The sequence below is a fragment of the Pagrus pagrus genome (genome assembly GCF_965226575.1).
Source record: "Pagrus pagrus genome assembly, chromosome: 1".
NCBI classification, from domain to species: domain Eukaryota; kingdom Metazoa; phylum Chordata; class Actinopteri; order Spariformes; family Sparidae; genus Pagrus; species Pagrus pagrus.
In genome coordinates, this window is record NC_140185.1 from 22,471,246 (window position 1) to 22,496,192 (window position 24,947).

At 41.5% G+C, this 24,947-nt stretch overlaps 1 protein-coding gene across 1 annotated transcript; it reads right to left on the bottom strand.

Moving 5' to 3' along the window:
* Window positions 1–3,577: 3,577 nt before the first annotated feature.
* trim66 (tripartite motif containing 66) lies at window positions 3,578–24,855 on the bottom strand. Its single transcript, XM_084358393.1, has 18 exons — window positions 24,768–24,855; window positions 21,037–21,254; window positions 20,004–20,217; window positions 17,862–17,991; window positions 16,877–16,993; window positions 16,579–16,693; window positions 16,165–16,311; window positions 14,977–15,094; window positions 13,814–14,616; window positions 11,319–11,525; window positions 9,712–9,841; window positions 9,531–9,612; window positions 9,278–9,452; window positions 7,565–8,433; window positions 7,337–7,460; window positions 7,012–7,086; window positions 5,519–5,671; window positions 3,578–5,371 (listed from the first exon to the last, which is right to left on the bottom strand). The coding sequence occupies exons 2-18, from the start codon at window positions 21,043–21,045 to the stop codon at window positions 5,135–5,137; spliced, it is 3,705 nt and encodes a 1,234-aa protein (XP_084214519.1). The 5' UTR covers window positions 21,046–21,254; window positions 24,768–24,855; the 3' UTR covers window positions 3,578–5,134.
* Window positions 24,856–24,947: the final 92 nt, after the last annotated feature.

Here is a 24,947-nt window from a genome sequence, read left to right on the forward strand (position 1 = left end):
AGCTAATTAATTTAGTCCAGAAGTGAAAAGGTTTGAAATTGTATACCCTGCTGCAAACTGTAATTCTATTACAGCCCTCCAGGCCGCAAGATAAACATTGAGCGAGGCAAATAATGTGCACGACGTTGATTTCAAATCCATATGAAACAGACTGAAAAGGAGGTTTTGTTGAGTCTCATTTAATATAATTAGTGTGAGGCCATCAGAAACACAGGTACAGGTACATGGGGATGTATGATATATCTTTCTATGATAAAACACATCACTGGTTTAATTAACACACTGGCTATTGAAGCATACTCATGCAGTGAATCTGAGTACTCACACAATCATTATTTAATTTCATTATACAGCATTTCTTTTCAATTTCAATAATATACATGACTTTATTGGTCAAAGGTCAAAACTCAAGGTCACTGTCACAAAACCCGAGAATTCATACGATGATAAGGACAAAATGTTTCACAAATGTCTAAAATGGCAGATTGAAGACAGTTTATATCAAAGAGGTCAAAGGTCAACTTCACTCTGACATCATGATGTTCTGCAAAAACAAAAAATCCACACTTTCTGGCTATTATTCAACGGCATAAGTTGTAACTCAGGAACAGAAGTGAAGAGTGTGACCATATCTCACAGGGCGGATACTGAATTGGTGATGCTTATTTTGGGTGCCCACCTTGAGACTGTGAAGACTGTTAAGATCTTATTTGAGACTTCCTTTTCGAAAAACGTATGTAATAAATGACGTTACAGGATTAGCCTTTCTACAAAATAGTCATCAGGTCTACGTGTCCGGCACAAATGAGCGCTCATAAACAACTGTCTTGAGAAATGTGACCAGACGGGCGTGTCACAGCTGCAGAATCTAACACACAGACTATAAAATGTAACACGTCAGTTCAGTAAAGCACAAACTTCTGCCTCCCCTCTCATCTCCCATCAGAGCATAAAGAGACTCCAGACTTTGATTTCACAGACTGCCTCACTGGTCAGCTCTCGTTCTTCTCTCTCTGCCCTTTTCACTGTTCACCAAAGGTCACAGAAGTGTCTCATTATTATCCTGTAATGTTTTACTCCACGTCTGCTGACTTAAAGGTCACAAACCTTATTCAATAATAAAACATAGCAAGATGCCCTCTGACCCAAACAGTGTACATATAACACCTTTGACTTGTTGCTGTATGTCATTTGAATATAGTCACTTAATAAACAATGAGTATTTTTACTTCAAGTTGTAACCCTGTAACTGCAACTTGGACAAAACTTCAACACCAACCAGGGTTTTGTCTTAAAATCCTCACTTTCAATTCACAATTCACATTATTCCTCTTCAATTAGAGACACAACCACAATGTTGTTTTGGCCGAAATGAAACATTTTCAACAACTTCTTTCATCTTTTCTCAATATCTGGTGTGTGATGCGAGGCAGGAGTCAGCAGTGTCTCCTGGGTACTAAAGCCTCAGAGCCAGGCAGCAGGTTGACATCATGTCTGTGCTGAGGACAGACTCCTGCGAGCCGCATCTCTCTTTCTCTCATGCTTCCCAGACAATCAGATTCGACAGCACTTTAGAGCATCTGGCTTTCTTAACAAGATGTGTAAGTGAATCTACAGTGGTGCAGAATGGCTAAAACGTTTGCATTTTGAGCCGTACAGAGAGGCTTCCAAGGTCAAGAAATTCAGAGCAGACAAACAACAAAGAGGGAAGATAAAACAGCAGCTTAGTAAACATTCAATTATATATTTTATATGTTTTTGCCCTGAGTGCAGTCTCCCGGAAGCTGCAACCCTTCAGGCCGCCCTGTCAAAGCTCTACCTGTCACAGTCTGATAGATCACGGCTACAGTTTACCTTGAAGGCCAAATTTAGGGCAAAAAGTCCCTCAATCTTCACAACCCTCCTGTTCCTTCAACTCACTTACTGCTATGACATCAGAGAGTGCATTAAAACATCAAATGAAGCTACATGTGATTCATCAGCGACATGTTTTCTGACTCAGTGCCTTCAGTTGTTTTCCCTCCAAAAAAATGTTAACTACATATGTAATTCGTCAATAGTGTATGACCGTCACAGTAGCTTTAAAAGTCACACGTTTTTGAAAAATGGCACAACGCTTTTCAGAAGTGATAAGACCTCAGCTCAATGCTTTGCTGAAGCTGAATTTAGCTTGCGGTTTCATCAACACCTCCGTTTGACTGCCTGTGGTAAACAAGTCACTTCCCATCACAAACTGTATTAACTGATCATGAAGCTGCAACAGAACGTTGTACTGACATATTTGTGCATGTGGCGGGGTATGATGTTCACATAAAGTTGGCTTTGCAGCATTTTAAAATGAAATAAAAATGGAGCTTTTCATCTTCCTTGAAAGAAATCACGTTGTTCATATCTGGAAAAGCTGTGAGGACACCATAATCCCTATATTTATTATATTTGTGTATGCTTACCGGTATTTAAAAAGAGTTTATCTTTGCAATTAATGCCTTATGCTGGACAATTTGATTGAGAGACCTGCGCAAATCTGCACAGATCTTCTGCACTTCTTTACAATAACAAATTCCAGCATGGCCTTCATGGCTTCACTCACCACTCTGAAATCCAAACCATGTTACAACCTCCAACACAAACACCTGGATTTATTATCACTGCACCATAGAGGGGGATTTTGGCACAGGACATTTCAATCATCATCATCATCACTGAGGTTAATCAGAGATGACACAATGAAATTAAAGTCGTACATATTTTCGTAGGGAGCCATAAATCATTTTCATTCACAGCCCACCGAATCTGTCCAGACCCTCTGTGAAAATGGAAAATTACGTCCAAATCGAAATATATCTTTGAGTGTTGACATGCATTTAGAAGAAACTGTGTCCAGGAAAATATCTGAGCTACAGGAGATGTGCCACTTCCCAAAGTAAATAAAGGTGAAGTAAAATGCAAAGAAATCTGTATGAATTTTATTTAAAATGATTTAAACGACTGCTACGATAGCTTTTAGGAAAGAAGCTGGGAGAGAATCACAGTACTAGTCTGTTAAACTGTAAATGATACATTTCCATTTGTCGCTCCTCTGTAACGTAAAATGATTCAAGGTGAATTATTAACTTTTTTCAGCCCGTCCTTATCAGAAAAACCACCTTAGAGATCGACTGTGAAAGCAGCTTATTATGACCCATAGTGATATTTGTTGTGTGTTTAACTTTTTGTAGTACAATGTTGGTATATAGTCCCATGTTCTTCAACTGTACGACCTCTAGATGGGAAATGCTGTTTTTCTTCTCAGCCTGCCGTCACTCAAAATACAAGCCTGTTTTGCTCTGATGTTCACAAACGATAATGCTTATGTTGGCTCTGTGTCCCTTTTTTGTCTATAGGCCTGTAAAAGTTACATGGTATACCTTTAAAGGTGCTATTTGTAAGAAAAGTTGATTTCGAGTCTAATTACCAACTCGTCGCATATGACGGCATCCCAGTTTTTAACTGTCAAGTTGGGAATGAGACTCAAAAATCAACTTTTCTTAGAAATGGTACCTTTAATCATGCAGATGAGAAATAATAAGAAAATATATTGTCTCTTGAATGCATTTTTATTGATAAGCTATATATGTGCATTTATCGTTGACTGTTACAGTAAAAAAAAAGCTAAAATAAACTTAACAGAAACTGTGACAGTAACTATCTCCTCTCGTACAATAGGAAATATTATAACATCTATTGATTTCAAAGGAAGTAACATTACATATACTGTATATTCACTACTCTTGACGATGATCAAGGAGTGCACAGACAATCATTATTGTGCAGTAATTACTCTAAATGTCAAGTAAAATCTATCTTAAGCTGCAGGTAGCAAGTAAAGAATATTTAAAAACAGGAAACGCTCTACAACAGCAGGTATTATAAAATGACATATGTGCGGCTCTACAAATAGCAAGGACGTTTTTGTAACTGTCAATACTGAATGAGATCAATACCTTACACTCTTATTAAGCCTGAGATATTTTAACATTTTGCTGAAACACGGGTGAAACAGGAATGTTACATAATGCATACACAAACTTAATTTAGGCTACAAGTAAAATAAAAAAATCATGTTGGATTGTGGATATTAAATCCTCTAACAATCATGAAAATACATGTGCTCTGTTGAGCTTTAACACTGGTTACAGCGCCCTCAATCATTTACATTCTGTACTGCACCCTGGTCAAAAGACAATCAGATTCACTGCTGCTTTTTTTTTTAAAAAAGAAAAGCTAATGAGACACTTAATTCTATCAATAATCAATGCTATGATAATTGCCTGCAATCATTCAGTAATTAAAATGACAAATATAGTAAAATAAAGTTCTATACAGTTACACATATATAAATATGTTTACGAACATGGTAAACACAGTATTTACCAATATCAAATTTTCAAAGTGCTGTGTATAATCAGAGCTAAGTTCACCTAAAAATTACATTTGATAAAGATGCAAATTGAGATTAATAAACATCCATCTACAGCATCCTCTTTGTACAATAGCATAAAACATCCGGTATGTGATTTCAGCAGGTAAATACAGGAAGTCATTTCAGGAGAAAATCATAAACAGCCCATGTATGACGTGATACAGTAACAATTACAGCATCGTCTCATGACTTCAACTTGTTTTAAAGGGGCTCCGTGGAACAATTTGTAGCAATTCACATGTATTAATCACTTTTCATTGGCCAGATGTGAGCAGGTTGTAACGTGACGTTTCTCTTGGTTGCCTATAAAAGCCTGTGGACGATTTGTTTAAGTTGCTGGATTCTGGATTTCTCTGTGAAGGACTCGGGTCAGATTTTCGGTGACACTCCAAAAGATGTAACTTCATGCAGGTTCTTGTTCTTCTGTTCGATTTCGATAATTCTTATGCTCTTTGCTCCTCTGATCAGCTGCAGTTTGCTCCTGCCTTTCAAATATCTGAACAATTGTTTCAATATGTTTGGCTGCCATCGGATGGCAGCACTGTGATATTATTGCAAACCACAAATTGGAGCTCCTTTCAGATTACAGAATGGAAACAGTGTCACAGCCCCACAGGCTGCTGAATAAAAACAGCATAATTACGCACAAACACAGCATATTTGTGTCCATGATTAGAAGTGATGTCTCCTCGACTTGAGAGAGTTTCTCCTCTTCCTCTTCCTGTGGCACTGCTCCCTCCTCTCCGGCCAGGGGAAACCACCGTCGGCGGTCCTGTAGGCCTCATCATACTCGTCGCTGTCAGATTCCACCTCAGCGGCTGGGAAAACTCTGTCTGGGAAAACTTCTTTCAGCTTGGAGATGAAGAACGCCTCGAGGCTGCGGCCAGCTTGGGCCACCTCAGAGTCAGGCTGTGGTCAGAGAGAGGAAAAGATATAGCACTCGGATCAGTGCTGGTAAAGTACTGACTGAGAATGACTTTATTTATCATTCAAAGTGTGATTCCCTGTAATTATGAGACAAATTGCACATATACAAGATATAAATGTTGAACTTACATAATTGAACTTCGCACAGTTGCGGAACATGAGATAAACATCAGCAACAAACTGCTCCGGTGAGTTATAATGTCGAGGGTTCCTCTTGTTGAGTTTGGCCCTGATCACAGACAGGTCCATGGGCCTCTTAATGATCTGGTAGTAATGACGAGCCTGCGTGAAAAAGCAGTGACATTTAAGATTATTTTAAATCATAGCCACGCGGCTAAATTTCCAATGTAATTACCTCATTACTCTTTCTGCATTCAAAATGCATCAAATAAATGTCACCTAGAAAGCATTATGTATCACTGTGATGAATACGGCACCTGCCTGAACAACAGCCATGCATACACAAACTGGAGTAACACTTTATCATAACCATCATTAAACTGGCAAAAGTTTTTGCTTCAATGTGTCATTATGAAATAAATGTTGATTGCACGCTTAGATTGGCTCTCTGTAAACTTCGGTTTCATTGTGCTGTTTTGTCTGCCACCGGGCACGAAATCTACCAAGAAAATGAAGGCTGAGTGGTCTTCCAGTGAGGCTGGCACCATTTCTATCTGCTTTCATGTCTCCATTATGGACTAAATGACTCACATTTTGTCCTGTGTTATTGTAAATGCCGATAATAATACCAGTCAGAGATGCTAGGGGGGCAGATGTTTTCTGTTTCCACTTCAAATTTTTAGTGAATTACACTTAATTTAACAGTTATTTTACTATTTACAAATGAAATGTTGGATAAACCACATTTATAGACATGTATAAATATCAGTTGAGACTTTATAATGGCCATCCAGGTAATGTTTATATAACTAAGAACTGAGTATTTATTACAAAGTAATAAAAACATCAGCTGCAACTTTACAAAAGTTACTTAATAAATGGTTTACAAAGCTTGTGATTGTTAACAGTGAAATAACTATTAACTAAAGTTTAATTATCTAGAAATGTACCATTCATTAATGATGGTTATTGGAAACTGTCTTTGATTAACTACAGCTGCAATTTTAACTGTGCTGGACTCAAGAGGAGGTAAACTAAAGTAATCATAGTGTGAAGTTTCTGACCACCAGCAGCACTGTCATACAATCCTCACAGTTTGCAAATGAATGTGTGCAAGCACGCACCGATGCAACACGCATATTACTGCGAGCTGTTTAAAGCTATTCCTCTAATCACACCAAGAAATGCTGCACTGCACCAGCAAACGCATAAAGAGGAAGTTCGGTTTTGCAAATGTTGAATGATTAAAGCAACTCCAGGCCTCAAGGACACACTCATTGTGTTTGGTTCAGACAAACTGAATGTGAGAAGAACTCCACTGGGTACCTGTACGCCCCCAAACCCTGAGAAATAAAGCAGCAATCAAAGCGTGTATATACGTGCTGAAACATGAGGAAAACTAATCACAACGCTGCTGTGTTCCAGTAAGTATCATGAAAAATAAATGAGATTTAGAAAACGAGTTACTGTAACCGGACTGTGAGAAAAGGGTGATCACTCACAAGTGGGCTGACGGGCTCGTGAAAGGGAGCACTCAGGATGTTACTGAGGATCAGAAGAGTCAGCCGCTCACATTTCTGTAAACGGTCGAGCAAACATGAGAGAGAATTGTTATCAATGCAGGAACAGGAACCACCAACCTTATTATCATTTTCAATATCACTGCCAACTCTACTTTTCTATTTTAGTTTTTATTTGTTTACTTATTCTATTAAATGTGTTTCATTGTCATTCCATGATGCACTGGTGTTAGTATTTACTCCTTATTCACTTCATATTTACTACTCAAATCTTATTAATATTAATGCAGCTGATGAAATGACCCACTCTCTGGTCAGACTCGGGCAGTCCGCGTGACGCTGCGTGCTCTCCAGATGTTCTCTCATTCTCACAGTCGTACTCAACCTCTGGCTGCATGACATCTCTGCACAGGCTGCACACCCAGTCGCCTCTGAGCAAGATAAGAAACAACATCAGGTTAAAAATATACTGTTTGAAAGGAGGTGAGAGTATCATGTTGAATGCATTATATAGGTTACAGTTTAAGAAGCTTACGAGGGGAAGCTCAGCAGAGACGGGATATGGCACGACAGATGATAGACTTTAGGACAGCGGTCGCAGCACAGCAGCTCCCCCCCGATCAGACACACAGCACAGAAGTCCTCGCTCTCCATCTCTGTACTGTCCTGGTCAGGCTGGACATCCTCTGTGAATCTCTGAGTCACAGGGTTTGCAATCAGAAGCGGCCTCTGACCAGGCCCGGCGGGGGACTCCTCCTCCAGGTCAGAGCGGAGCGGTTGTGGGTCGTCGGTTCTCGGTTCAGCATCCGATTCAATGTCGAGCTCGGACTCCACAGAGCCCTGAGAGTCTGGAGGCTGATCGGATGCAGCGTCAGAATCAGTCTGAAAACAGGGGTCATAGTCAGGCTGGACGTCTGACTCTGTTTCAACCTCGACTGATTCCGCGTCACCGTCCAGCCCTTGGCCCTCCTCCGATCCAGCTCCTGCATCTGATTCTGGGTCTGCATCATATTCAAGACTCGGCTCTGAATCCCCAGCGATACCAGCTTCAGTCTCTCCTGCAGCCCCCAATTTCTCCTGAGCCATACATTCAAGTTCAGCCTCAGATGAGGACTCTGGTGATGCATCTGATTCAAACTGGGGTTCAGGATCAACCCAAGAAACACCACCGTCTTCTTCTGAGACTGACCTGGGATCAGAGTCAGAGTCCAGATCCACAGCAGAGTAGCGCCTTGGCACGTATTTAGGGTCAGTGGACGGCAGCTTGGGTGATTTACGGGAGCTGATTCTCCCACAACTGTCAAACTCACTGGTGGTGGAGTGTGTGGTAGCCTGATTACACTGCAGATGCTCTGCATATGGTGGAGCTGTGAGTGAGCGGGTGGTCCTCCCTTTAGCTATTCCCTTTTAAACAGAGGAGGAGAGGAGAGGAGAGGAGAGGAGAGGAGAGGAGAGGCATGTTAACTATAATCTCTGGTGGTTGCTACGATGTATTCACTGAAATAATAATTCCGACACCACATCAAACAAATGACATACTGTTATTTGTCTTATCTGCCTTCTTAGATGCAACACAGGGTTGTCATTATACAAAAACAATAGTTTTTTTGTTAGCTTAGCCACAGTTCATGAATGTTAAATGACACTGTAAAAAACACTGGAAATCCTTTTTGTAAAAGATCAAACAAGAACTTATGATTTAAATATTTGTTATGGTCACATTTCAGTTGGTATCCAAAAAGTATTGAGGTTCAAAACTCAACCTTGCAGGGATGAAAATGCTGCTTTTTAATTACAAAAAAAAAATCCTGTGACGCTTTTACTGCTGTGAATACTTATTCTTATTAATGTGATATTATTTTTCATTTAAAATCAATGCTTTGACCATTAAAGCTTCCATATTATGGTCATTTTCAGGTTCCTTTGATTGGTCAGCACACACATACGTGAGCAAGCGCTGGCCACCCTGTTTTTGTATCAGCTCTGCCGGTGTTTTTGCAACCCCCAAGACGAGTGCCAGGCTTTGAAGCCAACTTTCGTAGTGGCCAAACCGTTTAATTACAACGTTACGTGACCCCCACAAAACAATGTGTTGGACTATCACAATCTGAGCAATTCAGTCCAGTAAAGTTTGGAAAGTCCAGAAGAGCTGCAGGATCCAACAACTCGGAAGTATTTCGAGTTGCATATTGAAAATATGGGACTTTTAAAAAAAGCTGTCTACTGTGTGGAAAGAAATGACACATACTTCATGCCAGGTTCTCTGCTGTGGGAAGGTTTCACTCCTCTCCGTCCCGCTGGCAGGTAAAGGGTCACTCTGCCGTCGTCCATGTGGGGGAAGTTGAGCCACAAGTATTTTGAGACGCTCTAAGCAAACCACTGGGACTCTGGACCTTCCTGAGTCCTTCTGAACGTCTGTGTTACTAAAGAGGGAAGCAGAGAATGAATGATGAGAGCTACACCTTATTTTCCTGATCTGTTCATGGACTGATGTTACACACCTGTTGTGGTCGTTTCGTGACACCCTGCATTGGTCCTTGGCTTCATAATCGATCTCTTCATTTACACAAGTAAAAGAATGATCTAAAAGAAAGAGATAGTTTGCATGTATTTACAAACTTTGCATTTGGTTTATTTGAGGTTATTTAAAAATTGACATGGCAAAGTGGAATTTTCCAGCACCTGGCTCTGTCTTATAGGACAGTAGAGGAGACCGGTGGCCTCTAGAGGGCGCCATGTCAGATGAGGCCTCTTTGACAACACAAAGCACTCCATCTGAGGCTCGTCTCTGTCTGGGATCCACAGTGGCATACTGAGAACAAAACAAACATTCTGTAAAAGGTTTCCAGGGCGTAAACTGTCTAATCAACAAGGAAAAAAACATTGTTAGTAACTTGATCTTGGTACTATTATTTATCCAAACTATGACTTTCAACTTTTTTGCCATGATAATCTTTCAAAGTTTGTTATTTATTTTTTTCCATCTGTGAAAAATGTGAAAAAAATAATTCCAGAAGAAATACCTTACACAACATTTTGGGGGGCTGGACAAAATAATGTTTCACTCGGTTCCAGAAACAAAATATCTAGTTGTCTTAAAAGCTGTCTTTTTCACCCAGTATCACACACTACTGAAAAAATGTACATTTTTTTTGTTTGTTTTTTTACCTAAAAACTATTTCCACAGATAAAAAAAACTTTTTTACTTAGTTTCACACATGAAAAAATATTTTTCTCCTGAGAAAACACATTTTTTCACAGATGGAAAAAAAAATAAGGAACTTAGATGATCCTGGCAAAACTTTTTTTAACCAGATCGCTCGTCATAAACACTGGAGAGAAAATAATTTAGATCTGAAAAAAGATAAGAACATGGATCACCAGAAAAAAATCCTCACTTGCCCCTCAGGGCTACCGACTGCTGAGTGGAGCTGGAGGAGAAATGTACTGTACTTCATGAATGTAATGTTACAGAGAGGAGAGGGAGTTTCTGGTGAGTGCTGAGTTTAGTGATTGACCTGAATGCAAACACACAGATACACACAACCTCAGTGTGTGCTATTGCTGGCTATCTTGTGGTTTACGTACAGTAAAGTAATCTGGCTGTTTGGGTCAAATAAACACTCGTGCAAGTAACACAAACAAAAGTCAAATGAGGTTAGGGTTTACTTTTATTCTCTGACTTCCTTCCTCAGTTTTCGACCGAGCTAATAGTGACGGGCGACCGAGTGAAACGCACCATTACCCTGAGTAAACGAAGGTCTGGTCATTTTGAGACATTATAATGCAAAATTCTTACATCTTATATCTTTTATTGACATAAAACTAACATCAACTTGTTTTTAATCAATTTCTGAATTTCTTTTTCAAGCATAAATATAAACTATCTTTGATTCCAGGTCCTCAGTGGTGGAGCCGGAGATTGAATCTCTTTTGGTATTTTGGACTCTTGGTTGTACAAAGAAAGCAGCCTGAAGACGTCACTTTGGGCTCTTTGAAGGTCTGATGGGTATTTTTTCACCATTCTCTGACATTTTATGGACCAAACAATTGACTGAATAAACTGCAGGCAAATATACGATGAATATAATAGCAACTTGGTGCCCTTAATCAGTGCAATAGATTAATTTCACAGTGGAACTGTGTCTGACAGGAGAAAATTGTCCTGTTATTACTGTTCCTTTGCACCGCCAGAACTCACATGTGGAAAGGGCGATCACCTCTATTCTATCTGACAGCTAAGCTTCGCCATCCTCCCCATGTGTGATTATATTGTAATGCAGGGTTACCTTATTTGCAGCTCCTGCCTCGAGGCCATGAGTGCATCCTGTGGGCCTTTCAGCGTAAGGGCTGCTGGAAGGGGCTGCCAGTTCTGCAGGGATGCTCTGGGAGCGTCTCTTCCTCCTCGTGCACGCTAAACTAGGGCTGAGCCTGCTGCTCTGCGCATCAGATGCACACTCGTGGGCTGTCACTGACACCTCCAGGGATGTGGATCTCTGTCAGAAACACAAATGTAGACAACTGAGCAGGGTTTCAAGCTGTATCGTACGCGCAGACGTCCCCTGCTCATGCCATTAACAACAGAGAGGAGAGAAAAAGGAGTGGGAGGTGTGCAGTGGAAACAACCTTGAGTGTCACACACACATTGACGCCAGACTAAATGAACAAAAACATCATTCAGAGCTGATTCTGGGACTAATTCAAAAGCACTCCATCCTTATAAACACGGAGAATGGCCCACACAGCTGCATATATTACTGTTATCGTACAGGCAATGAAAGGCTTAGTTACAACACCAATTATCATATGTAAATTCACTATCAGGTGCGCAGTGTGGCCCTCTCATTAAACCACACTCTCTTTCTCACTCCTTTAACTTACAATTTAACTAATGCAAGTGTCCCGAAAAGCTCCTTTAAACTTCTCAGCTGTGTCTTCAGCTAATGTAAGCAGGAGGGCTGACAATTCATTTAACACCAGGGTTTTTTTTTTATTTTTAACACGTCCTTCTTTTTCTTTTTCTAGTGCACCATCATGCATATTCAGGCCAGGCTGCCACCGAGCATGTGCTCTTAAGTATCATGCGATTAAAACACTTACCTGATCCATGCCCCCTGGGAGAGGTGTGCAGGATTCAGACTGTGGAGGGAAATAGACTATAATCCTTTCTCTCTGGAACGATGGGGGTGTGTGTAGGAATTTATCTCAGAGTGCAAACCAGAACTGAAATCAAACTGGCAGCTCCCCCTATTCCCTCAGTGACTCATTAATGACAGGTTAAGTACATAAATGACTTCTCCCAGGTGGTTTTATGTCATTTTCAGATGCTTTGGCTTGAAAATGCAAATATAATACATCTTTGTGCTGTAAGAGCGAACCCTGAGAGGTGACGATGTGGCTGCTCAAACCTCTGGAATCGAGTGTGATGATGATGATGATGAACGCTGCTCCCCTGGTTTTGGGATGCTTTGCTATGAGCGGCTCAGCTTTAATTGTCAGAGCAGCTCTTTGTTTTCCCATCATCCTTTCTTCATAAAAGCTGAAGCACATTTCTGGTGCACCATCTGTTTTCAGGCTAGCTGTCAACTGTGGGAAGTGATCATTCTGGCATTAAAATAAAGTGCTGTTTTTGTTTCGGTCGTTTACAGATATTCATTAAAACTGCCTCGAATTCAACGCTCCCTTAAACTTCAACATTTAAGGACTATACAATAACCGAGAAGCTTATGTGCAACATTTCCTACTGGCTTTGATTTACTTTAATGTCAATATGTGATAAAATGTTTGATTTTGTTGCCTTTGTCTTTTGTACTTTGCGCTTGTCTGCATTTTAACACCTGTGTTTCACAGGAAATAGGCCTGACTTTGACTCATAAATAGTGGTTTTTGAGAGGTGTGTATGCACAGCCTTGTGTGGCTTACCATGTCATGAGTTGTTGAGAATTGTCTGTGGACGTAGAAACTCTGCAGAACCACGTGTGAAACGAAAAACTGAGAACTGAAGTGTTCAAAATCCTACCACATACCATGTTTTGACCTCAAAGTAGCTGTAAACAATACACCACATTTTCAAATTTCACATCCAGTTGTTTTGCACATCAATGGCTTTATGACACCGATTCCAACGTTTGTAGTGTCACCAACTCAGCTGAGGAATCACAGATAAAGTGCTGGTAATGTTTTGCAAAGTATCCAAAAGTCCAAAAAATACTGTGTTAAAATATTACTTTGGTGAAAGTGAAAGTCACCTATACGAATAGTACTAAAAGTCTTAAAGTATCTGATATTAAATGTACTTAAGTATCAAAAGTGCAAGTAAATACTACATATATTTACATGCATGAATATGATGTATACTGCATTCTTCAGAATCAGAAACCGTGTTTGTTTGTCTGCTACTTTGGCTCTTATGCAGCATGCAATCTCCAAAGTAACTAATAACTAAGTTACTTAGTTAACAACTCAATGTAGTGAAGTAAAAAGTACAATGTGTAAAAATATAAAGCAGAAGAAGAAGACATTTTACTTGTGACGTATAGTTACTTTGGGGTCAGGTGTAAATGGTATGGTGTGATACTGAAACCTCCACAACGGCTACTGAGAGGAGCCTGTGGTGAGGTCAACCGTCAACTGATGTTTCTGAGGTCAAGAATGAAGATTAAATGTAATCTTGTTGTATTTCTAGATGTCGTTATTGATTACAGAGTTTACTGTAGTTTGGGGGATTTTCTTTGCAAAACTCTTTAACACTCACATAAGAAATGTTTAATTTTTGTGCTCTCACCCTGCCATCTCTGTGGTCTCTGAGCATCAGTGGAGATCTGTTCCTCTGCTGATCTTTCCTCAACTCTACTGCAGCAGGAACATGAAGCTGTTGTTGCTGTTGAACTGGACTGTCCTGCTGCAGCCCATCTTCCAGCAGATCTCTGCTTTCAGTTGCTGTTTGTCCACAAGCCTCCTCCACCCTGCATCTCTGTTCCCAGGTCTCTTCAGTCATCACATCTCTGTCGACAGCTGTGTGGCTGGGATCCTGCTGTAGAGCTGTGCTGGTTGACAGCTTCCCCTGACACTGACCCGGCCTGCTGCGGTCTGCACTTGGCTGAGCCTGGCTGTCCAGAGGAACTTCTCTCTGGTGTTGGTGATAGAGATAAGATTTGGCTTGAGACTGGGGTGCAGAGGCAGTAGCCTGTGGCTGGGATGTTGATCCTCGACTGCAGCTGAGCTGGATCATTGGTACAGGTGATGAAGGGGGAGGACATTGCGATGAGCTGTCTGGGTCCCAGCACCTCTGGAGCTGCTGGCTCTGGTGCAGGGAGGCAGAGATAAGGGCAGGCTGGACACAGTTGGAGTTATAAAGTGTGCCTTCCAGCTGGCTTTTGTCCAGACTGGGCAGATCTGGCTGAGAGGGAATGCCGTGCAGGCAGCACATCTGTGGCTCACAGCAGGCCTGGTATCCACAGCCTGGCTCGCGTCCTCTGTGACAAACAGACGGCAAAGCCAAGCAGGTAATGGGCTGAGGCCGGAGGATACTGGAGCAGGCCAAGCCCGAAGGATAAGTGCAGTTTCCCCCATCAACAGTCAGCTGACCTGCAGAGAAACATAGTCACATTAAGAGCTCTGTTGAAAACATCATGTCACATGTCATGCAAATAATAATATTATTGATAATAAAGCCTTTGTAGATTAAAACATTAAGTGATTTGTTTGAACTATGTAGTAGAGAGTCTATTTGAATGAAACTGTTTTAATTAGAAAAACATTCACTTGCATGAACAATTATGTTCACAAGCATTTCTAAAAGCTTGAATCAAAGAAATCCTGCATCAAAAAATGCCATTTTTATTCTAATGCATTACATTTTTTTCAATTATTTCAAGTTTAAGTCTCATTTTGAATAAAGATCAATGCTGTCAAATAACCATCACGATTCAATAACATTACTTTTACCTAAAGAGGAGATCTGCTTCGTCCAGTAACTGGCATCCCAGTTAAATTTGATCTTGACAGGACTCCAGGAGTCTGAGTGGAGTGACGACTCAAGCAGCTGCTGCATCTGCAGTGAAATCTGAAAGAAGAATATATATTGTTCGTATATGAAAAACCGGATGCATTTTGGAAACCCCTGATGTTGTCGCTGATTTCAACAGTATAATTACAAAAAGTAAAAGCAAGCGCGAAAGACACCTGCAGGGAATGCTGAAAGGACAATAATTTAGGATTTTCTTTGAAACCTAAGCTGCTGGAAATCAAATGCAAATAACACAAAATCTCACACTGTGCTCCAGAGTAGTGAAGCATGTTACGTCCTCCAGGAAAAGAGATCTCATTAAGATACCTACAGTAGTATTGAGCTAACAGTGTGCCTGAACCGCATGAGACCAAGAAAAAAAATATCCTAGCAAAAGCATTCTGGCAAAAGCATTCAAATGCATGCAAGTGGTTTGGTACTGCATGTTCATAAAGTAACAGTTAAATGAGGAGATTTCAAAATAATAGTCAAAGTTTAGACAAAGATATCTTGACCTTTTCTCTAATCTTGCAGCTTGTCTTTTGTTCAACCCTTCCTGCCTGGCTGCATCTTTCAAAAACCACACTCACCGCTCATAACACAGGCTTTCTGTTTGTGGTGACACAGAGAACATTGTACAGCTGTGTTCAGAAGAGGTACTTCCTGTGACTGGTAAACTACATGTGTAATGAGCAGTGCTCTCCTTTAAAGGTCCAGCGTGTAGGACTCAGTCGCATCTAGTTGTGTGGCTGCAGTTTGCAAGCAACTGATAAACCCTCGCCTCACACTCCTCTAAGACGGCCTCTAAAACGTGAAAGGCCCTCTGTAGAGCCAGTGTTTGTCCCTTCTGGGCTACTGTAGAAACATGTGGGACTCTGCTTCATCTGTAGATATACAAGACTCATTGTAAAGTAACAAAAACAAAACAATTCTTCATTCCAGATAATTATAAATTAATGAAAACATCATTATGAATATTATTCTCCATTTCTGCCCCTAAACACCCCATAATCCTACACACTGGACCTTTAAATATAAAGAAAAAGACTCCACTTCCTCTCAGAAATTAGTTACTTTCTCCTCATATGACTGTGTGTGTGGACGTGTTGACCGTCCCGTCAGCGTACCAGAGCCCTGCTGAAGAGCACCGGGCCTCTGCAGTGGTGGGTTGTCGCCCAGGTGACGAACTTCTGAACATGGTCCAGATGACCACAGATCTCTATTGCCCCCTGCAGCTGGTCCTCCAGACGCTGCTGGAAGTCCTCTGAGATTTTCTGCAAAGAAAACCCATAAAAATGCATCTAGTTACATGTAATTACTGGTACATAGTCATGGCCGGACTGTAGGCTAAATCAATGGATCTTTTTTTTTGACAGATATAGCTCCTGAGGAGTCGGCTTAAGCAGCTTTGACAGATTATTATGGGTTCTCGTTTGCTTGCTTTCAGGACTGATTACATCACAGCGGTTACTGATTCCTCACATGTAGATTCATGGCTGGCTGAACGATAAGAAGGAAAGAAATAGAGAGAAAGTAATTACCTCCAGTTGCTCTATTAATAGGTTGGCTCGTTTGTTAAGCTCGTTCATCATAATCATCTTTGCCATTTTAATCTGGTTCTCTGCCTTCCTGTGTGCGATCTTTACTCCGTGAAGTCTACGAAGAGAGAGGAGAAAATAAATGCCCCACTCCGGGCAGAAAAATCCCAAATGCAGAACAAAACAGCAGCATTTCAGACACTAATTTATGCATTAGCTTGCTATATTTCACACTATTAAATTATTGACTATTTGTGGTGGAAGTCGCTCAGACTTGTGGACTGTGTGAGTCTGAACCAACCTGTCCTCTATCTGTTTAGCATTGTTCTCCACTGCAGACCTCCTCTCCTCCACCTGCACCATCAGGCTCTCAAACAGCCACTGCTGATCCTGTAGGGCCTTTCCGATCTGCACCACCCTAAACACATAAGAGATCACAACATCCATCAGAAAGCTTGGACGGATTACGAGACAACATGGCCCCTGGGTGCAGACATGGCCCCTAACACCTCCTTTACAGGAGCACACCCAAGCTGAGAGAGAAAAGGTCTCTTTGTTGTTGTTTGGTAGGTGTGTCTCTTTGGAGTTGGTTGTGTGACAGTTTTGTGTCTCTGTAGCCATTTTGTGTCTCTTAATGGTAGTTATGTGTCTCTATGGTTGTTGTTGGTCTTGTTGTGATTTGTCCCTTTGTGTTAGCTGTGTGTCTCTTTGAAGTACTTTTGTGTCTCTGTAGTCATTTTGTCTCTCTGTGGTCATTTTGTGTCTCTTTGTTGGAGTTTTGTGTCTCTTTGTGGTCTATTTGTGTCTCTTTGTTGTAGCCCCTGTGTTTCTGTGGTCGCTTTGTGCCCGTTTTATGTCTATTTTTAGCCAACTGCCTTTCGCAAAGTAATGTGTCACTTCAAAAAGACGCTCTGGACCAGAGGCCCCCTGATACCTTGGGCCCCGGAGCCTGTGCCCAGCAGATCTCTTTCAGTCACCCATCCATGCCAGACACAAAGTTGCACTAATTTATTCTCTGGGCATGAAAAACACCAGAATTAAATTTGTTTCCCCTGGGGACAAGTCATTATGCGGGTGACCTTAGAGGCAGCTACTGTACCGAAACATCACAGAAAACAAAAGCATATGAATACTTAATAGGTATTAGGCAGGCCAAGGATAGTGTATGCAGATACGCATGATAAAAGTGACAAGGCGGTTAAAGCGAGTTGCTGCTCAGAGGAAGTTTTTAACCTGTGGTTAGCCTTTCTCTGCAGTGTCCTTGCGCTGTGTATCGGCGGACTGACCTGTGGTTTTTGTGGGAGGACAGGTGACAGCTGCTACAGCACAGAAGGTCACATGACTCACAAAACAGCTCCAAGGGCTCCTGTCTGTGAGAGTGGCACATGAGGAGGGAGCAAGGATACGACCCCGGGCCTAAAAGACAGACGGAGAGAGGGGAGAGAGGGGTGAGAAGGGAGAGAGCATGGAGCATTATTAGCAGCAGTCGACAAGCAATTCACAACCACAGCTAGAGGAGAACCATCAGCGGTCTCAAAGGTATTTAGAGAGAACAAACACGGCCAGGGAGGTGTAATGACTTAAGAGTTATAAAATGATCATCACACCAATTATTATAAGTTTATTCATTGAACTAAATTGAATTTAAGGTTAAAATTTGTTAAATTAATTTGTTTTTTAAGCGTTGGTTCTGTAAAACACACTGGATCTCATTTTCAAGGTTAAAGGTCATTTTACAACCAGGTTGCAAAACCAAATTTTCTTTTCTTTCTTTTCTTTCGTTTTTTTTTTTTAAAGTTCCTTTATGCTACATAAGAGAGTCAATACAAAACAAAACAATTTTATGGAGTGAAGTGGAGTGTGCAGCCTGCAGAAAGAAGCTGCTCTGTGGTCTGGTGGTATGGCAGCGGATACTTGCATATCTTTTGCCAGAGAGTAAAGCTGAATTGTACTCTCCTCTACAGGCTGGTGGTTTTAATGTAGAAATGACAGGTTGTACTCCTACAGGGGGCAAAGTGTTATGTTGTGGCCAATAAATATTAGAGCACATAGCACACCCTGAACAAAAACTTGTCATTTTTTAAATTTTAATTCATTTATTTTATTGTATACATTAAACAGAAGTACCACTTTCTTACCTTTAGACAGAACCAGGCGAGCTCTCTCCCCCTGTTTAATGTCTCAATGCTAAGCTACGATAAGTGGCTAGACTAGTATATCAGTCTTTATTTCAAATGTATTGTTATCCTGTTAGTAATCCCCTTTTTAAATGAATGTATCTTATAATCAAATTACGTCTTTTTTCTATAACTTTACTGGAATATAGTGACCTTTTTTTGTTTCCTGATTACATAATCCTGCTACATGTGTACACGTATACATGTATTTAAACCTATTTTTGAAAATGACCACAATGACAGAAATAAAAACAAACTGTAATCCTTAAACACATGTTTACCTCAACTTATTTTTAATTATATAAGCAGACTACAAAACTTCTATGTAGCAGTGGGTGGTTAAAAGTAAAGTGCGATGAGTGATATTGGTATGTAATATGTAATATTCAAATCAGGCCTGTCCCTGCACTTTGAAAAGAAAACAATAAAACAGTTGTGGGAAGCAGGTTGAGGTTTCAAAGAACAGCATCTCAATGCTGTCCAATTGATGCACCTTTGATGGCTTTTGATGCACCAGCAGCCACACACACGCCCTCAAAAATATCTCTCACACATTTCTAAATAGGTCACTGTAGAAACAGTTGGCCCACAGTACGTCTATCTAACAATAGCTGGATGAGGCTAATGAGCGCAGCCCTGCTGCTCTCTGCTGGACGGCTCACCTCAGCCAACCCCCCTCCTGCCTGCACATCATCACAGGATCTGTGGTAGAGAGCTGAGCATCACCTCTTGTGCATCAGCCCGATCTGAGTGACCACATCCTGTCTGTCAGCGCAGTCACACGGCTTTTCTCACAAGTACACAAACCAAACAGTAATGCTCCCACATCACAATAAAAGGTGTTCAGGACGTGCCTGTTATGATTTGACAACTTGTGCAAAGCAGCCCTGCAAAAGCAGCCGGGAACAAAGCTGCCAGGCATACTCCAGGGTCTTTAAATAGCAACACACTAATATTAGCAAAAATGAAATCATACGAACACTTTAGAAACTGGGCCACGTGTTAAAGAGAGAGGTGTAATAAAACACAGGGATCTCCAAGAACTATCATCAACCATCGCCACTGCCATGCATTATTCATCGCAATGGTTCCTACTGAGACATGATTAACAAACAGAGCACAGGAGGGAAAATAAAGAAACCAAAACATGTTTTCAGGTTACAGAGATGCAGACTTTGTAGCTCCACTAATAATCTGTCACACTGGCCTGGAAAATTGAGGTAAAAACTCTTGAAAATGTAAATATCTTGCCTTGTCCAGTCGGAGGCAGCGAGCTGGAGCCTCTCTGGTGCAGGTCAGGACGCTGGGTGGCACTGGGCCTCTGCTGTGGGTGCATCTCTGTGTACTGGGGAGTATTGGGTGCTCTCTGATGCTGATGCACATCTGTGCACTGGTAACACAACCACTTGTTGCAGAGAGTACACAGGCTGTGTGCAAGCGTCGGCTCTGAGCACTCTGAGCAGCTCTGAAAGAGAAACATGAAGTCAAACCCTGCTAGTGTTTAAAAAAAAAATCACACACACGCACACAGGTCAGTGTGATATAAAGACGAGGTGGCACATGTCAGAAACACTTGTGTTGCCACCTTACCCTCGGCTAGAATCACACTTTTTTGCTCTCATGCTTCAGAGACTCTCAGAAGAATAGAAGTGAAGCTAAACCTGTACTAGAGTATTGTTTTGTTTAAGAGCCAAATCATTCAAACTATGATTTCATTTTCGACATTTTAACATTAAAATGTTGCAAAGGAAAGATATTTAATCTTTTAAAATGAGGATTTTCGCAATTTTATTATCGAAAAATGTGATAAAACTACTGTTAATCCCTTGTGTTTACATCGTATTTCATTTCAGATATGAGCAAATAAAACAGCATCAAATATAAATCCAGACAGACGATGCACAGTCCAACTATTTTCACCTAAGTTATTAATCCCTGTAGGCAATTCATCCTCTGCAGCTGAGTTTCCCTCTCAATTCAGGAAGAGTGAATGGCACCTCGGGACCAAATCCAGTTTTAAAAAATCCTATTCCTTTTGCCAGAGTGGTATTCCTAACATCCAACGTGTCTTTTGGGGTGAGAAGAGAGCAACACAAACGTAGGAAGCCTGCCAACTCTACACAGAAAGGCCCCGAGTGCCCTGAAGGGATCCAATCACAGGATCAACAGTGCAAACTCAGAAACTGCTGATCAAAAACGAAACAACCTCCCGTCTCTAGCTGTGTCAGGAAAGAAGATGTTTAAATCAAGATAGGAAGCAAAAGCTGACGCGAAAACACCTTACCTTCTCCATTTCAGTGCTTTGAGCGTGAAGCCGTTGCCTTCTCAGAGGGAGAGAGAGGAGAGCGAGCAGCCTGACGCCTCAGCAGCAGCAACACTGAAGTTTCTACCTGAGGCAGGAAGCAGCGCGCACCGAGAGGTGGCCCCAGAGGAGACGGCTTACATGACAGCCTCACTGTGCTCTCTCCTCCCCCAGTTCATCCATGTGTAGGACCCCCCTCGCTGCAGCGGAGGAGAAGAGTGTCACATTCAAATTCATCCTCTGCTCGCCCGTACAGCAGCCAAAAAAGAGAGAAAATCTAATCCTTTTTCTTAAATAAGCCTGTGCATAATAATTGGGAATTAGGGAGATAAGATAATTATTTTTTTGTAGGGCAAAATATCCCCGGAAGCTCTTTCCAAAATGGAGGAAGGAAGACCAAGTGACCTACAATGAGGAAGGAGGGAGAATTTGTACTGTAAGCAACTTTTAGCTGTGTGGAGCAGGCAGGATTAGGTGAAGTCAGGTTGTGTCAGGCTATGTCGGGCTGGGGTAGGACGGGCCGGTTGTGGCCTTCTTCCCTTGTCAGCACAAGAAGGGGACAGGTCCCAGAGGAGCTGCAAGCTAACGTAGCACAGAGAAACCGGGTCAGGCTCCTGTGAGCTCCAGATGGGACTAGGATACACTCCTGCAATTCCCTTTAACACTGTGACATCTATTAAGATTTTTCGAAAATGAAATGGGGAACGAAAAGGGGCTAACTGTAAATGAAGGGGAGGAAAATTCAAACACAGAATGGATGAGACTCAAAAGAAACAGATGAATGAGGAAGAAGTAGAAGAAAGGCAGCTGGGGAACAGGGAACAAAACGTAAAACAAACACTCGTCATCAGATACAGCCTGGCATCAAACCGCTGTCACATCTGCAGCTGTGAGCAAGTCTGCCTAACAACAACCCCTGCAGCCTGACCTACAAATCTGACAACTTTCTCATCCTTGGGTGCTTCAGCGGGGAGCTCAGAGCAATCCCATTCCCCATTGTGCACTCAAAGACCCAATTTGAAACACAATTAGTCAGTCGTAGTACACGCTGCCTCTCGTTCACTCAGCTCTGTGGCATTTTCAGGCTGTGCTTGCCTGCTTTCGCTGCACCTTCACAACGTTTATCTTTCAGACAGAAACCTCCCGCCAGCCTCCCTGCCCTGCTCGGTAAAGCTGGCACTAGATGCACCCGCCATCTCCAGAGATGTCACCATAATAGAAACCTGCACAGTGATCTCTCCCTTGAAAGCACCCCCGTATGTAACATCTATTAACACTGCGGTGATGAGATCACAGAGAAAGGCGGATTATCTTCAACCACTCTTGAGTTATTATGCCATTCTTCACTATTTCTGTCCTCGACTTACTCACTCTCTGTTCTTTAAAGGAGTCCATCGGCAGGAGATAAAAACACCTTCACTTGTCTTCTTTTTATAAAATGCAAATCCTTAAAAAAAAAATCCTTAAAAATAACAAAACTATTTAAATAACATGAGAACCTCCACTGTAGACTGTTAAAGCCAGCTTCAGTCGCTGCAGCTTCACACAGAAACAAGATTGTTAAAAGATAATTGACACTGTGTTTATCCTCTCATCACGGGGTGTTTGAGGCGCTACTGCTGAGAGTATTACCTCGCCCTTTCTGTCAAACGGTTGCATGCGATTCAAAGCAGTTTACTTTCTGTTTGTTGTGACACCTCACCCTTGTTCATACACACATCTGTCATTTTAACACTTCCTCAAAAACAACCCTCATTATTAGTCCAAAAAGTCCGTCAGTTTTAACATACTATCACTTTGTACAGTTGCTATGGCTAATCTGGAGTAAAATAGTGCCTGTTACACTTAAACCACAGATATGATTGTTGTACGAAGCTGAACACAGTTTGTTTACCAGAGCTTTGTTGTTTTAAGTTGACCGTATCCTTTACAAAGTACATGCTAAACGGTAGGATCTACAGTAATGTTTATCTTGAGAACATTTTTAAGAAAAATAAGTAGACAAATGCTGCAGTAACACAACAGAACAACAGAATATCTCAAATGTTTTATCGCAACCTGTTAGATTGCCAGATTGCAACGTGCAGTACTCAGCAAAACAATATGATGCAGCCCAGGACGGTAGCTACTACAGCAGCGTCTGTGGTTTTTCATGATCACAAGAAGAGTTTCGCTCTTTAATGATGGTGTGATTTGAAGGCTGACAACATTTTGAAGCAGCATTTAGAGGGAGATCGAATTTACCAGTAAAGTTGTGAACATTAACAGGCTTTTTTTGGTAGCAAGTCAAACATTTTATTAATCGGTGTGGTGACACTGGGAGAGTTTGGACAGGTACGGAAAGCCGAAGTCAAGGTGCAGGTGACCCCATGGGACCTTATTTTGGAAAAACTTTGTATGGTGCCATGAACTGCAAATATGACGTTTGTCAATTTAAAAGACATTTTTTAAAGTCAAGAAAGACGCAGTTTGTCATAAATAAAGGAAAATATAATCTAGTTTTGTGTTAAGCCACAGTGAACTACATCGTTTTGCTCAACACGTGACACCAACACAAACATGGCTGCCAACTCGGCACAGAAAAGGTGCTGAAGACAATAAATAAATCTGGTCACACTGACAAGTTCTGTGAGCTGCTAAAATATGTATAGGTTACGGGTTTTGGTGACCATTCAACGAGACGACATCACAATTACATATTTTCACATTATCACAGTCGTATATTTCACTGTCTCAAGTTTAAATTGGCAAACATCATGTTTTTTTCAAACAGGATCAAAAAATTATTTGTTTCTCTCCAGTCACTACAGTACAAAGTTAGCCTGAAATAAGGCCCCGTGGGGCAAACCAGATCTAGGTCAATTTTATTTTTATGGCATAAAAGCCACAAACTCTGACTGTCACTTGTGATTTAATTTAGGTAAAACTCCCCAAAACTTTCAGTTAAATAAAATGACATTTGCCCCTCACAATGCCTGCTGTTTTGTTCTGTTTTTCCTCTGGTATTGAAGTGAAAAGTGAGCTTTAACTTCACATTAAATAACCACAACTATCCAGTCCAGCGTGGCTTGATTTTTTTTAGGTTACACTAGAAATCTTCCTGTAAAACAACGAACACGCCTCTGTAGTTTTGTGTTTCTCTGATTTATAAGTCACTGTCTAAAGCTGTGGGGGGAATTTGGGATTTCCAGTGAATTTCCTTCTGGCTACCTGTTCCCTCTGTTCCTGAACGCATCAGTGTGACAGGCACTTCACCATGAACGCGTCCTCGCTTTAATAACAAAGAGCTTGTCAGTCAAACTGCAGAGGAGCTGCCCCCGCATCCTCAGCCTGCCTCTGCATTAGCAGCCTCGTCTCCGGCGCATCACTGAGCGTGATATTATGTTTTAGAAAGTGCGCAGGAGATTACGCCCCTGTCGCGGCATCGTGGTGCAATCCACAACACAACAAGAGGACGGAGGCATACACAAAGTCAGCCCGCGGACAGGTCGGAGCACACACAAACTGCGTCTGTGTCCACATCAACACCGCTCGTTAAGTGCGCAGCTCGTGCAGAGCATCCTGTCAGGTAAACATGAGCGTGCGTGAGGATGTGAGTGCTGCTCTCAGTCCGCTGGAAACGAGGCTGTCTGCCGAGCAACTCAACTTCTGTCGGCCTGTCACTCACGTCAGGTGTGCCGTCTGTCTTTTTTTCTCTTCTTTCTCTTTTTTACCTTGACCCGTGCGTCTCCGAGCGTCGCTCCCCCCATCGGATGTCGCTCTTTTAGACCGGCCAAAATTTTGGAGATTGCAAGTCTCGCAGTTAATCGTGAGATTTTATTGTCGCTCTCATGCAATACTTCTGACGTGTCTCAGAGCTGTAGTGTGAGGAGAGTTCAGAAGAATGGTGTTAC

Bases quoted from the DNA above. Each gene is read 5' to 3' on its own strand.
- trim66 (XM_084358393.1), bottom strand. The intron at 8,434-9,277 runs GTATGTGTCATT...TCTGTTTAAAAG, and splicing joins AGCAGAGAACCTGGCATGAA to GGAATAGCTAAAGGGAGGAC. The intron at 5,372-5,518 runs GTAAGTTCAACA...CTCTGACCACAG, and splicing joins ACTGTGCGAAGTTCAATTAT to CCTGACTCTGAGGTGGCCCA.